General features: G+C 40.2%; 1 protein-coding gene across 1 annotated transcript; it reads left to right on the top strand.

Moving 5' to 3' along the window:
• Positions 1-6: 6 nt before the first annotated feature.
• On the top strand, positions 7-15,063 carry PPP2CA (protein phosphatase 2 catalytic subunit alpha). Its single transcript, XM_030229236.2, has 7 exons — positions 7-307; positions 10,897-11,106; positions 11,614-11,787; positions 11,968-12,057; positions 12,353-12,514; positions 13,135-13,253; positions 14,007-15,063. Exons 1-7 carry the CDS (start codon positions 206-208, stop codon positions 14,077-14,079), a joined length of 930 nt encoding a protein of 309 aa, XP_030085096.1. The 5' UTR covers positions 7-205; the 3' UTR covers positions 14,080-15,063.
• Positions 15,064-15,826: the final 763 nt, after the last annotated feature.

Genomic DNA, 15,826 nt, shown 5'->3' with positions numbered 1-15,826 from the left:
GGCCATTACACGGTGCGGAGCGAGGAGCGGCAGCGCTGCCGCAGCCGGAGTGCCCCGGGCCGCCCTCTCCCCGCGCCCGCCTGCCCGCCCGCCCTGACGCGTCGCGGCCGCCGCCGCTGTGGGGAGCGCGGATCGCAGGGGCCCGCGGGGCGGTGCGGCAGCAGCAGCAGCCGGTGAGGAGGAGGAGGAGGAGGGGGAGAGCGGGATGGAGGAGAAGGTCTTCACCAAGGAGCTCGACCAGTGGGTGGAGCAGCTCAACGAGTGCAAGCAGCTGTCCGAGGGGCAGGTGAAGAGCCTCTGCGAGAAGGTGAGAAGCGAGGGGCTGCGGGAGGCGGCGAGGCCGGGCAGAGAGCTGCGGGCGGGGGCGGTGCCGCTCAGCCGGGCGGGCGCGGGGCCTCGGGCGGGCCGGGGGCTTGGCGCGGCCCGGCGGGGGGAGCGGGCCGGGAGCCGGGGCCGGGCGAGCCGCGGCCCCTTGGCTGTGCTGGAGCCTCGGCTCCGCCTCCCGCCTGCTCAGCGCCTCCTAAAATGGCGCCGCGGCCGCGATGAATCCTCGGGAGAGACCCCCGAGAGACGCCCCCCGGTTAAAATGTTAAATCAACCCCCAAAGCGTGAGTTATTATAATGAAAAGAAAAGCTTACGGTAGGCGCTTGGAAATCACGCGCGGTAAAGAGCGGCTGCTTTGATTTATTTCTTGTATTTTTCATGATATGACACGTTATAACTAATTGAAGGGTAAATTAGCTTTGGGGTTTTGGTTTCGCTCAGTAAGGTTCTGGGTTTCACGAAATTCACAGAATAAACATTCGAGATCCTATTTTATATGGAGATCAACTCCATATTTTTATGGTGATGGTTTGAGACGTGGATGTTACAGGGGAATGTGTTGATTGAGACGTTCATAGCTTAGAAAGGTTGTAAAGCCAACGTAGGACAGATTGTGTTTTGGAAATTCAGGAAAATTGTGGTAGAAGCCAGAGGCATTTTTCAGTTGAATACTAATTCTGGACGTACCCTCATAGCTGAGGGTTGTTGGTGGTCGTGACTTTTTTTTTTTTTTTTTTTTTTTTTTAAATTACTGATGGTTTTATGTATTTCTAGACTGAAAGGTGAAATATTTGTGAATTTTTTGGGAACATGAAGTTATGGATATCCTGGCTTTGAAAGAAGCCTATGTGCTTGCCACAGAGAGTACCTAGAATATTTTAAAATCGGATTCATGCTTTCAAATACTACATCAGGTTGTTTTGGAAGCTTTTTATTTTTTTTTAAGAGGACTGTCTATGAACTTAATCAAGAACTTGCAGTAATTATGGCCAGACCAGTGTTTGCTCCAGTACAGACTTTAATTCACTTGTATTCCAGCAACTCAACACTGTTTCCATTTGATCCAGGCTGAGAATTTTAAAGGCTGTTGCAAACGAGTGGCAATGTCACCTGGCTATTTCCATGTGTGTCTCCAGTGACGGCGGTTCCGCTTCTTCCTTGTAGTGCTTTATGTGAGAGACAATTTCCCTTGCCATCGTTTATGAACTGATGGGTGCTGAGTCCTGAATCCCACAGGAGTGGGTCCATGTGGCCCCATTTTGTGGGGCTGTATGGTAACTTGTAGGACCATGAGAGATGTATAATGTACAAAAAGCTTTCAATGTATTGGGGGTTTTGGTTCAGTGAGAAGCAGGCATACCACTAGAAATTCCTTTCAGAAGAAACAGTCCCAGTCATCAGTGTTGCACAAGATGACATTTTCATTTTTTTCCCAGTAAAGAATAGAAATGAGCTTTATTTATGGATAAATGTGTAATGCTCATCACCAAGATAATGGTAAAGGAAAAAAGGATAGAAAACTTTGTGTCTGACTACCGTGTGTTGAGATGAGAGACCATGAGAATGTGGAAGAGGAATCTGCCAATCACAGTATTTAGCAGCAGCCTTCGTGTTGGCTGGGTTGACTCTGGGGGAGTTCTGGGTGGGGTGACAATTCTCTCTGTGTGCTGGGTGTGTGGTCAGCACTGTGCAGAGTTCAGCCACAGGGCTGCTGATGTTAGGGAAAGTTAATTTGTTGCTGATAACTACAGGTGGATTTACTTGGACTTTCTGCTAAGAGTAGTTAAGTTTCTTCATGCTTGCTGATGGAAGGAGTTGGAAGTAGGTCCTTGAACTCTTGAGTTTTCCATCTTCTTGTCTCTGCTGTGTTTGTGGAAGTGGGGTGAGAGCTCAGTTCTGCACCTTTGTGCTGAGGGACAGCACTTGCTTTAATGTGTTTCCATGTTCCCAGCACTGACTTTCATCATCCTTACTGGGTTGTTCTTTGTTTGGGCTGTTTAAGAAGTTTTGTGAATGTAATGACATCAAGAGGCTGTTTTTCCATGAATAACTTAAGGACAGTGTCAAATGCCGCTATTGTTCCAAAGGACAGATAAAGACCCTACTAGGTATAAACTGTTGTTCTTCACCACTTTGAATTGCAGCTAGGGCTAGTTAAAATAAACAATTAAAAAAAAATTAAGGCTTTTCCTGATAGCACTGTTTGATTGGATGATGTCCCTGACGAGTATTTCTTGATCTGCTGGGGCTTCATGTGTGCAGACTGGTGCCTCTCTAATAAGGATAAGCCTAAGGGCTCTCTTGTATTTCACTATTGATACCTGAAGAACTTAACAGCTTTTTATGAACATATGTGTGGCCATTTGTGCATCCCAGTTACTTTCTAGGTGTGTCCTTCTCTGAGCCTGGTTACCTGGGTGATGGTAGTGGTGGGAACTGGGCAGAAATATCTTCCAAGTCTAGAAGTAATTTGTAACCATGAATAATACATTATACTTTCACAAATGATTTGAAATAATCAGCCTCTGAGTGGCAGTTAATTTATTCTAGGCTTGGTATGTGCTGTGTGTTTAATGCTACATCAGTTGAATGACCGATTGTGTGTGCTTTGCTTCAGTATTTGAGAAGTTCTGGTTCTAAAGAAGTGGTCAAAATATACCCAGTCCAGTTACTGTTACATGTGAGCAGTGTTTGTCCTGTTAGTGCTGAATTGTTTATTGGCAGAGATGAAAGGAAGTCCTTTATTGCCAGGTGAGAGTTTTTCCACTGGCCATTTTGAATGAAAGGATGCTGGTTTAGTTTGTTTCCCATACATTGTGACGGTGGAGGGAAATGGTTTTGTCTCCTCTGTGTATAGATGCCCTTTATCACAGAAACTGGGGGTGTGGCACATTGCTCAGGAAGGTGGGATGACAGTCTAAAATTGCACAAAGGAATGAGGTGAATTTTTGGATAGAGTTTGCTTTGGCTATTGCAGAAAGTATCTAGTGCAGGTGCAGGCAGACATGTCAGAGCCACTCCCTCAAAAACACTACTTCGTTATTTAGTGAGTTTGAGTGTGGCATCTCTAGTTTGTGGAGAGTGGGAAGACTATTTGGTCATATATACTGTGTAAAGCGTTTCAGGGTTCTTGAATTGCTAGAGAAATACCTTTGAATAGATAGTGCTAGCCAAAATATTTTAAACTAAGTGAAGGGCTGATACTGGTAAAGGCATTCAAGAAACTTTGATTCAGAGTTTGACTCCTGCAGTTTTTGATCTGTAGCAATGATGTTGGTTACATTTGCTTTTTGATTTGTCGCCATTGCTAATTTTTGTGGTGTAAATGTGTTTATGGTCCTGTTCTGTACTGTTCTCTGGTATGTACCGTGTTCATGGTGTATTTTTCTAATTTTTTTCCCTGTTGTAGAATTTTCATTTTAACATTTGATCTTCCAAGTTGAATGTTCTGTAACCAAAGGTTACCCATTGCAGCTGTGTGAGTTATGCAAACTCATTTAGCTTATATTGAGTGACTTAATTCTGAGAGGACGTTTCTAATGAAACTTTCTTTTGGGTCAAAAAAAGCCTGTGCAATCAAAGTTCAGTTCCTGTAATACACCAACCTACATGTTCTGTGGATCTCACTCCTGTGTTTTAAGCTGACCTGTCTGTCCAGCCTCTTTTTCAGACAGAGGCACATGTCCCCTTCTGCTTCCTACATTCCGTTCTGTTCAGGAGTTCCCTTTCTTAGCTGATTATTTTGGCCAGAAGTGGATGTTTTAAACTGTTTCCAGCTGCATTTGCAAGGGCTTTTCCATTAGCTAGCTTTTGCATTCCCATATCTGTAATGTATAACTAACTGTTCTTCAGACTAAGATGATTGAAAATTAATGTTCCTGTCTGAATTGCTGTAAATCAGCCAAGAAACCTGCCCCAGCAGAATTCCCAGGTAGTGAGAGTATGGTGTGCCCTGTGTGGTGGGCTGTGCATTGGGCAGGTTCTGTGTTCCTCTGCCCCGGCAGACGAGGAATGTGCAGTGTTGCAGTTCTGCCTTGCCATTGCACTGGCTTCTGGATTTTGTAGCAAGGGAATGCTGCTGCCAATGGCAGGAGGGCCCCTCAGCAGCTGTTCAAGGGGCTCTGGGAGACTAGAGGGTGGTTTAGGGCTCCTTTGCTGCTTTGTTGAACATGCCTTTGTTGAACATGGGATCAAGTCATTGATCAGGCCATGTAGTTATACCTTCTGTCTCTGAAGAGTGTCAAGTGTAGTGTACAAAGCCTTTTGTAGCATTTAAATGACTGTGTTTTGATTATTCTTGAACACTTTAGAGAAAAATCCTTTGATGCCCAGTGTTCTGATTTGTTGTGGGAGTTTTTTTTTTTGGTGGTTTGTTTTTTTTGTTTGTTTCATTTTGTTTGTTTTCTGTTATGGTTGATAATGAAAAATGGAAATTGTCTCTTTCCACAAAAGGCATTTGAAGAGTCAGCCTCTCCAGCCTTCTCACCTTTTCTGGATTCATATACAACATCTTGATGTCCATATAAAAATTTAGTCTTGAATGGGCCAGTGATTATACCATCAGCAGCTTTCTGGGTTTGTTTTTTTTTTTTTTTTTTCAATTCTAGTAAATTCTGTAAAAATTGAGTTGTGCTAGCAGTGAGATGTTTGGCTTTGGTTTTTTACTTTTTAGTTGCAATATTAGTTGTGATCAAGTAGGAGTGAAAGATACCTGTGTTGTTTGGGGTGTAGTTTAAGCTAACAGTAAGCAGCACTCCTAAGTCAGAGCAAGTTCCTACTTGAATTCTGCCTGTTTGAGGAGGCTGAAAACATGGCCGAGGCTGCAAGACTGATGTCCTCTTCCAAATCTACCTGTGCTGAGGCTGTTGCCTCCTCAGGTGAGATGACAGTGCTACTCTGTAATTGCTTCCGAGCCATCTCCAGTTGCTCACCTGGGTTGCCTTGCCCAGCACAAAACCCAAACCTGTCTGGCTGTGTCAGGCCTTGTACAGCAGATCTGTGTGAGGGGAATCACAGGAGCAGGGATTGAATTTTCACTCTTGCTTAGGGACCCTTGAACACTGCACTGTATTCAGTAATGCTGTTGTTAAGTTATTTCCTTTCAGGTAGTATATATACAGCTTGTTCTACAGGGAGCTCTGAAAAACATCCCTGTAAGTGGTCAGCTTCCTGCATTGCTGTCATTGCTGTGTTCCTTGGAGCTCCCATGAGGCAAGGAAGGCATAAGGGTTCCTGAGTTATTTGACTTGGTATGTTTTTTTAAAGAAGTTTTTCCTAGATTATTTTTCTTCAATTTAAAGACACCAAGATCTTTTGTATGAATCAAAATAATGATGCTGAGTTCTTTCAGTAGACCCTCTTCCTATCCTCACTGCTCTTGTCAACTCCTCATTGATTAACAGCCTTTCCCCTTCTTCCAGATTTGCCTCTGAGGGCAAGAATACTTAACAGTTACTGGGTGTGTAAGATGCTACTGAACTTTTCAGATGGAAATGTTGAGGGGACTGCCAAGGTTTCAATGGTGTCAGTCCGTTTGTAATACAAAGGAAGGGAGGGTTATTTGGCAGAAGTTTGCTGCTTGCATGCTTTCTTGTAGGCCTTCTAGAATTTACAGGCAATAAAGGAAAGTGGTTGTTTTATTTTAATCTTACAGCAGTCCTGGCATTGGGGTCACTCTTTTGTTTGGCTAATATCATCTATTTAAACTGGTCTCTCTTCTCGCCGAACAGAGGAGATTAGACATGAAAGTGTAGGTGCTAGTCCCAAATCCAGAGAGAAAGCAGATGCCTCAACTTCTGTCCTGGCAAAAGAGTATTTTGCTGCTCAGTATTTCTATGGGGATGGAAATCCTGGTTTTACTTTGGAATACTAAGTAACTGTCAGTGGGGAGCTTTGTGTTTTAATTGTGTTCCTCCTTACACATTCACACAGAACTCCTTAGTGGATTGTGAAGTTCAGCATAAATCAATTTCCCATTTGTGTCATGTGTAATCTGACTGTGATGTCTCCTTCACAGAAGGGTGTTATTGGAGGCTTCATATATCTAGTTTTGTTTAAAATGTCAGTGAATTAAAACACCTTTTGCTTTAAAATAAGCCCATCTTTTGTCTGAACCTGCTCTCTTTTCTCCCCTTGTGAGGAGTGGGGAAATCTTTAAATTGATAAGTATTGACTCTGCAGAAGAATTGCTGACTGTAATGGATGACTTTGCTTGGAACTGGAACCTTTTCCAGGTCATGATATTGGAACAGCTAAAACCAGTATTCATCCCAATTAGCTGATCATTGTGCCTTTAGTCACATCCTGTGCACCTTGGTGACAGGAAATTATGGGTGTGGTTGAAGTCTTCAATCTCATCAAAATATCTTTATGGTAACTACAAATAACTATTTCTTGGTTACAGGGGATGCTTCTCATTACATGCTTTACTAGACAGCATGGTGGGCTGCAGGTGTGAATTCTGGTCTGCCAAGAATGACATGTTACCATCTGCAACCATGACTTTGGGGCTGATGGTTGTATTTTCTTTACTGAGTTAGTAATGGCAATCTTTTGATGACTGGTTCATAGTGCTGCTTCAAGCATTGATTTACAATTTAGATACAGTGATGTTTGCTGTTTGGTTTGGGTCTTGTTACTTTCTTTTATGTGCCCCAGAATTTTTCATGGTAGATAATTGGGCTGACTTGTCAGAGCTCGTGCTAGAATGTAGGGACCTAAGAAGGGATCGGGGTAATTAGGAGATACCTGGTATATTCTGGAAACACAGAGGAATTTGGGTACAGATTAATTCAGAGGATTTTGTAGATAGGACCACTGGAAATTTTCTGTGAGACAAGGTTGAGGATGCACACTGCTCGTGAGGGAAGCTTGTGTATCCTCAGCACAGAGTGAGTTGAGGAAATAAAATAGATGGATTATGGCTTTTGTGGCACTCAACTCTGAGCCCTTATTTGTGGCATATAGGGTAAAAAGATTTGGAGGGAGCAGGGGAAATAAGAGATACATCTGCATGCATACAACCTGTGCATCTCATTAAATAAACTGAGGATCTGAAAATCATATGGTAGTGACTTTAATAGTCATCTGTTAAAAATTCTTATCTATGGCATTTCATACACTTGGATCTTGCACTGTCTCAAAACAGTGAAGCTGATCTTTGTGTTTTAAGACCAGCACCTTGCAGAGATGTGCTTTGTAAAAAGAACCACCAAAGCAGCTTTGTACTCTTCAGCTGGGCTTTTAGATGATGTGTAACTGGCCAGGAATGGTTTAATTCTTAAGTATTAGGTTGAGTCTCTATGCAGTGCTAGTCTTTTTATAGTAAAGTGAAAATTGGTTGTTTTCTTGTGTGTTTAAACCAGTATTGGTTTTATTCTTGTTATATTTTGGGATTATACAAGTTTTCTTTTTACAGAGAAATGACTGAGTAAGCCAGTATCAAGAATGAATTCCAGTCACTATGACTAAGCTGAAATGTATTTGATACTTATTACTTATTGTTTGAATTTTGTTCTGAGTAAAATATGTGACTTTACACCTCAGCAGTAGTGTTTATGATAGCATTGCACTTGGTTCTTCTTAGACTCTTCTCATGTAACTGTCTCACAGCTGTGTGTTTTTTGTCTTTGACTTCATTGGTAATTGGCTGTAAAATTAGCATTTATCAAGTTGAAGTAACATGTTCTTTGCAGTCTTTTTCTGTATGTGTTTGCACTTTATTTTGAAATCTGAGAGTGTAGTGCTGAAAAAATAATTAAACTGATTCAGAGTTTTTCAACTGTAATATGGTAGGTTGTTGATAACAAGGTTTTGCTTAAGTATTCTGCACCACAGAAGTTTTGACTTGTGGTGGTATTCTGCTGTGTAAAAAATATTAAGTGTTGGAGGTGTGAAGAAGTTCAGGGCTTTCTTAATAGTGGGAATTGTTGAGAACTGAAAAAAGGAAGAGATACAAAAGAATTAATAGGTGCTCAAGAAAATCTGTTTATGAATTTTATCATTGTTTGTCCTGATGATAGGCAGTGAAGTCTGGATGTTTCAAAATGCATTGTCACACTATTTTCCTTTGTGGCAATAGGGCCTGGGGTGTTTGACGTTCAGGCTGTGATGTGTTTGAAGTTCAGGCTGTGATGTATGTGTGTCTTTCCTAGTTCTCCTTCGTCAGATGGTTGGATCAAGGAGTTTTCTGCCTTCTGCTGACGGGTGCTGAAAAGTGCTCTGCTGCTTCCTCTCCCTGAGGAAGTGTAGGAGAGCTGTTGATGCGAAGTCCATTTGTTGGAGAGGAGGATGGGTAGGGGGAGGGAGTTGTGTGATGTGGCAAGTGAGCAGCACCTTCAAGAATCAATAAAAGAGGGAATGGAACCAGGTGGAGTTGCTGTGTGTGATCCAGTACAAGGTCAGGAGCACAGATACTGCAGGAGTAGTATTAGTGATCACAATTTGCCATTTTGAAATTGTAGTATTAAATGTACTGTTGTCTTAGCAACTTGTGCTTGTATTGTGTTATGGTATGTTAAAAGTCCTTTTTTTTTTTTACTTTACCTTTTTATAGGAATTTATTTATTATGAGAGTTGGGATATAGTAGACTGCTTGTTGGTGGCTTGCTTTCAGGATGTTATTTTTTCTACTTTCAGCTTTGCTCAAGCTCTTTTATAGAGCCAAGTGTTCAAGCACTTGAGTATGTGCCACTTTTAATACTGTGGGATAGAAGACTGTAAATGAACTAAACAGTTCATAACAGTGTTGCAAGAAACTGGTTTTAAAACATGGAACTGTTGGAATCCCTGCACAGGTATTCCTCCACTGCAGGATATTTAAACAGAGATTGCTGTTTTGTATATTGACCTAGAACAGTCTTTTTCCATCAGAGTAGCTGTCTGACTTCTCTGTTTGGTCATGTGTGTATCTAAGTGATTTAATATTTCAGAAACTGAGGAAACAACAACTCAATTGCTGAGAACTCTGCCATTCTCAGCACAAATGCTGCATACCTTTGATGTAAAATGAATGCTGCATTCTTTATTCAGTGCTTCTTCAAATGTGTTAAGAAAATCCAGTGGTAGAAGCATTCTCAATAAAGAATAGGTTTTTTTATATGGAAGTGCTGCAAGCATCTGTGATGTTCTCTGTCTAAAGGAGAATTAAGCTGGCTAATGCTTCTGAATGTAAGAGAGCATTAGAAGAGGCTAAAGCTGTTAAAACACCTTCAAAACATCCGGTGACTGTCACTGCATTAAAATTAACTCAAGTCAGGCTTTCTTAAAATACATCTGCACTTTAAGCATTGACCACAAGCCAGGAATGACCTATCTTTAGTACTGGGCACAGTGCAAGTGGAAACTGTCATATGAGACTGACTTTTGATGTAAATACGTCTGCAGAGTGACATCTAAAGCTTTGTGTTGTGCAGGGTGCTTAGCCATGCTGTATTTTTGCATTTCTTTGTAGTGAAACATTGAATTTCATGAATTTCCATCATTAAACCTGGGTGGTGCTTCTGTTTGAAGTGGTGACCATGGTGGTCAGTCAGGATGATGTGTGGGACAGTGACACACTTTGGGTGGGAGTGTCAACCACTTTCTTGTAGACATCTTGGGTTATAGCATAGAATATAATTTTTATGTGTTTTCTTGTAATTGAGTTAATGAGGTAAAAAAGGATCCCTTTTGAATAGGAGCATTGGCGCTTGAAAAAGAGGGAAATCTTAGTGGATGGTAACTAGTAAACTTGTTACTATTTATATTTCTAATAGCTTCTTGATTTAGCAAATCATTGTGGCATGTGTCTGGTGACTGTTCTGAGAACAAACTGTAACCACTGTCTTGCATTATTTCAGAATTACCTTTCTGGTGCTATATTTAGCCTGTGCTGCTTCATACAAGTTACCTTTGTCTACAATTGTGTCTTATATACACAATTTTTGGGAAAAAATGGTGATGACAAACACCGTAGCCAGCTTTGGTTTATGAAGACACAACTTGATGTTATTAGTCTGTGTTTAATCACAAAACTTGTTGAGGGAACTTGTGCAGGTAATGCCTGCTCTGTAATTGCTGGTACCACTGGATGTTTGTTCTCATTCTGCTTCATGCAGGACCCCCTGCCTTTGCAGGTGGGTTGAAGATGTTTGTACAGGTGACTGCCATGGAATTGGTAGTGTTTTGGCTGTGTCTGAGTTTGGGCTTTTGGAAGTAAGATGTTGGCAGGATTTTTAGATTCTGTTTTTCAAAATATTTAAAAACATTTAAAGTTCCAGTAGTGATGTTCATTGTTCTATGCTTTGCAGAACCATTTTTGTAGAAAGTCTGAAGTTTTGATTCCGATACTGTCCTCAAGGAGGAAAAGCAGCCATGCAACTACTAATTACTAGTACAAGATTTCATAAAGTGAAATGGTGTTTTAATGGCATTTAAGTAAAGATCAACTTCTCCCTCAAGTGCTTCAGGGAAGGAAGGGACGAGAGCTCTTAAAGAGAGCAGGTAGCAGAGTTGGAAGTGGTAGAGTGTGCTTTAAATAAAACAACTCTTCATAGACAAACTCACAATTTATGTGCTTTTTTGCTTTACAGGCTAAAGAAATTTTGACAAAAGAATCCAACGTACAAGAAGTGCGATGTCCAGTCACAGTCTGTGGAGATGTGCATGGACAGTTTCACGACCTCATGGAACTTTTCAGAATTGGAGGCAAATCACCAGACACAAACTATTTGTTTATGGGGGACTATGTTGACAGAGGATATTATTCAGTCGAAACAGTCACATTGCTTGTAGCTCTTAAGGTAACTTTTCTTCTCAGCTTTACAGTCTTGTATAAAATATATCATTACTATCCTGACTACACTTAATATCTATTATGTTTTTTACTGCATTGGGATTAGAGCTACTGAAACTGACTTCTTGGCTCTCTTAGTTTTCTAAATCAATTTTTTAAAAAACAATTATAAGAATGTTCAGGTGCAAGCCTGAGCTTTATCTAAAATGAGTGTTTATTTTTTGTTTGCCTAAGTAGCAATCTTCAAGAATTTGCTTGGAGAGATCAGCTTAATGCACAGGTGCAGTGAAGTCCCCTAGTAATAATAAATACAACTTGTAATTAATCTCAAAAGTAATTGGCAGTTGAAGATTGGAATAAATGAGTCCTTTTTTTCCCTTAAAGGTTATTATATAATCTTCAGAATAGTTTGGTTTTAGTTGCTTTATTGATGTATGGCAGTGATTGAGGAGTGCAAATTCCGTTCTAGGGAAGAGTTGCTCATTGATGTGCTAAAATAAACTCTTCTGTTTAGGTCCGTTACCGTGAACGTATCACAATTCTTCGAGGGAACCATGAAAGCAGGCAAATCACACAAGTTTATGGTTTCTATGATGAATGTTTAAGGAAATACGGAAATGCAAATGTTTGGAAATACTTTACAGACCTTTTTGATTACCTGCCTCTAACTGCCTTGGTGGATGGCCAGGTACGTTGACATTTGAATGAGTTGAATGTTTTTTATTGTAAAGGGAGTTCTCAACATTGCATTCTGACAGTTTTCATCTTTAAAGGAATCTCATGCTGATTTTCTCATAATAATTTATTCTAAACTGTTCTAACTGCACTGATTAATGCAAATAAACTTAATGCTTCTTAACTCTTGCAGATTTTTTGTCTACACGGTGGCCTCTCTCCATCTATAGATACACTGGATCACATCAGAGCACTTGATCGCTTGCAGGAAGTTCCCCATGAGGTACTGAAAAATAATTTTCTAAGCCAATGAGATTGATGATTCAGCATGTATTGGGGGGTTAAGCTTGCAGGCTGCAAATTAAATTCAAATCAACTTAGCAATATTAAAGGGCCTATTGTCTTTCTGTTCTGGATTTTTTAAAGGAAACATGAGGGGCATGTCCTTGCTTAAAGAAAGAAACATATTAAGTCTCAAATAGTTGTGCAGGGGTGGTGGAAGTGCAAGGATTTTTGGGTTTTGTTTGCTTTTGTTTCCTTTCACTTCACCTCTGAAACATCATTTACATCTCTTACAGGGTCCAATGTGTGACTTGCTATGGTCAGATCCAGATGATCGTGGTGGCTGGGGAATTTCTCCTCGAGGTGCAGGTTACACATTTGGACAGGATATTTCAGAAACCTTTAACCATGCTAATGGCCTTACGTTGGTTTCAAGAGCTCATCAGTTGGTAATGGAGGTGAGCAGGACATCCAGTGTGTACAAACTTCGGATTGTGTCCTTGGTCCATTTATTCCATGCTCTGTGCGTCACAGATGTGCATGACAGGTGATGATCCAGCTAAGAGTATTCCAGAAACTTGACCTTGGCAGTATTCACATGCTACTAAAGGAATTTGACAGTGGAGTAACCTTTTTTGGCCTTGTTTTCCTGGAAATTTACAACAATATCTCAAACCAGGCTTTGGTACTAGATGTGGTATTGCATTTTTGTGGAGATAAAAAGGTTTTAAAATATGTTCTCTTGGAAAAAAGGTGTAATGTTTCTTTTTAACTTGGATGCATGTTTTTGTTCTTGGTCTCTTGTTGTTCCTAGCAATTCAGATTTTTAAATGTCTGTCTGGACTCTGGTTTTGGTGATCACAGTTGAAGGTTCAGAGTGGATCGTGTACTTCAGAATTGCCATTTTAACAATTTAATGCTAATGCAATGGAGAAATAAGATTCACCCTTAAGCTTATTTAAAGTAACCCTACAAATGCCAGTTAGGGTTGTGTGCATTGAAAGGTTGGTTCGTAGTCAGGTGGTTATATGGGGTACATTAACTTGGTTGTCTGAATTATTTTTTCCTTCCTTTCCAGGGGTACAACTGGTGCCATGATCGGAATGTAGTAACAATTTTCAGTGCTCCAAACTATTGTTACCGTTGTGGCAACCAGGCTGCAATTATGGAACTTGATGATACTCTAAAATACTCCTTGTAAGTATATTTAAAAATGAGAATTAATGTTGCCCGTCATTTGAAGATCCCATTTAATTATGTTAAAGTATGGGGGGGTTTTTTCCCCCTCTCTAAGCCTTTGGGAGGTGGAGTGAGTGTGGAATTGTTGGGTTAGTCACATTTAAAGTCTTGGAGTCAAGCCTCTGGAACAGTTGCTGTTGAGATCTTTTCTGTCAGATTAAAGTGAGACTCCTCAATTTTGTTTTGTATAATTACCTGGATTCTAACGACTGACTTTGTAGGGACGTGATTTGAGAGCAGGAGTAGTCTGTGACATCTAAGGTAATGCCTTCTTGTTGGTCTTGGGCAGGAGACTTTTGGCACCTTTGAATTCTTCAGGTGTTGGGTGTCAGGTCTTTAAATGAGATTTCTAATTAACTACTGTGGCATCATCTTTACTAGTAAATGAGGCAAAAGCATTGTGCATACTGCCCTCTTTGATAATAACTGGAGACTTTAACTTTCTGATAGATACGAATGTTCAACCAGTTTGAGTCTTAAAGCTAAAATTAATTTTTCTACAGACCATCATGGTAAGAGGAATTTAAAATGTGATGGTTAAAATGCATACTAACAGGAGTGGAAGAGCTAGAACACTTGTTCTAGAAAACTTGGTTGATAGAACTTGCAGAGACTCACTTGTTGTAAACCACTGTGTCTGTAACTCATGGCTAGAACATACCTGAGTGAAGGCTGAGCTCTCGTGTTCTCACTGCTGTCTGTGCTCTCCAGTTTGCAGTTTGACCCGGCACCACGCAGAGGTGAACCGCATGTTACTCGTCGCACCCCAGACTACTTCCTGTAAAGAGATTTTAGACCTGTACAGTATTGCCATGAACCATATGTTGACCTAAAGAAAATGGGAAGAGCAACAGTAACTCCAAAGTGTCAGAAAATATTTAACATTCAAACTTTGTTTTCACATGGACCAAAAGACGTGCCATATTCTATACAAAGCCTCTTGTCATCAACAACTGTGACCACTTTAGAATGAACCAGTTCATTGCATGCTGAAGCAACATTGTTGGTCAAGAAACCAGTTTCTGGCATAGCGCTATTTGTAGTTACTTTTGCTTTCTCTGAGAGACTGCAAATAATAAGATGTAGACATTAACACCTCGTGAATACATTTAACTTTCCATTTAGCTATAGCTTTATTCAGCATGACTGTAGATAAGGGTAGCAGCAAACAATCATTGAAGCTTAAAGAACATTTTTAAAATAAGTACCAAGGCCTCATATTTGTTCTGAAACTGTTTGTTTGTTTTATTTTCAGGGAATACTGTTTAATTTAATTGTATTGATTTTTTTTTTTTTTTTTTTTTTTTTTTTTGTCTGCACTCAGTTCCCTTTTCCACTCTGCCCTACCATATTGTCCCTTGTAATTGTCCAAGGATAGTGAATTACTTTGAACAGAACTGTTTTTTTCTGTAAAACAATGTTACTGCAGGACAGAGCTGCAGTGTTTTTCATAATAAACTTGTGAACTAAGTATGGAAAAATGTCAAAATTCTAATTGCATCTCAGGTCAACTGTGGTTTAATAAACTAACATGTAGCTGGATGGGTTTTATAAACTTGCATAGAAATTTCCACCTTATAAATAACTAAAACTGAGGTGATTGGAGTGTGCTGGAAAACTCTGACCTTCTGAATCTTGTCCCAGGAAGGTGCCTGGGCCTGTGTCTCACAGCTGAGAACAGCTTGCTGGTTACTCACATGTTGCTCTTTCCCTCTTGGTGCTCTACTGAAATACTCAGAAATGGAAGAATATAAATTCACTTAACTGATTGCGTTGTGGTTTTATTTCAAGTGTAAATCTAAGTTTAAGTCATTTACAATGTAGGTGCTAATATTTAAAATAATTTTTCTGAAAAACTAAGAATAAAACCAGTTTTGTAAATATTAAAGTAAACAACTTGAAGTTTAGTGCTACGTGTATTTGCCCAGGCTTCCATTCTGAAAAACAGTGGTATGTGGTTTATGTTAACTTCTGTTTAAGTATTTCCTTTCTACTAACTTCTTCAAAGTTTGAACCCAAATTTGATTGTTTGGTTCAAAGCTGAAATTCAAATGTTATGCCTTTTTAAGGCTTGTGTGTGAAACTTCTTGGGTACATCTAAATGATGTACCTGGCTGTTGACTTAGTAGAAGGTCTCTTAATATTCATATTATTTGAGACTTTTAAGTTTCTTGGGCACAATGTAGATTCTGTAATAACATGGAGGCTTGTTTTTTAAATTGCTTGTTTCTAAGGGAACACACAGAAATTTTGCAGATGTCCAACTCACCTGGAGGTCTAGTTTTAGACATGATTTTCTGAAAAGCTGGAAGACCGCTTAATTCTTTAACTTGCAAGGAAGATGCTGCATTTCACCAAGCATTACTTGATTCCCTTTCAGAAAGGCTCAAGTCATTGCTTTTCCTTTAGCAAAATTTGAGCCTTGTCCTGTAGGTTGGGTTCCAAGTGGCTTCTGGAGACCTCAGTGATGTAGTTTGATCTCTTACAGGAAGAAGTGCATGCTAAAAATAAGTGCATCTGAAGTTGCTTTT

This window comes from Serinus canaria, chromosome 13 (genome assembly GCF_022539315.1).
Source record: "Serinus canaria isolate serCan28SL12 chromosome 13, serCan2020, whole genome shotgun sequence".
Lineage (NCBI taxonomy): Eukaryota > Metazoa > Chordata > Aves > Passeriformes > Fringillidae > Serinus > Serinus canaria.
Note: the sequence above shows the minus strand (reverse complement) of the source record. Positions and strands in the feature narration are given on the sequence as shown.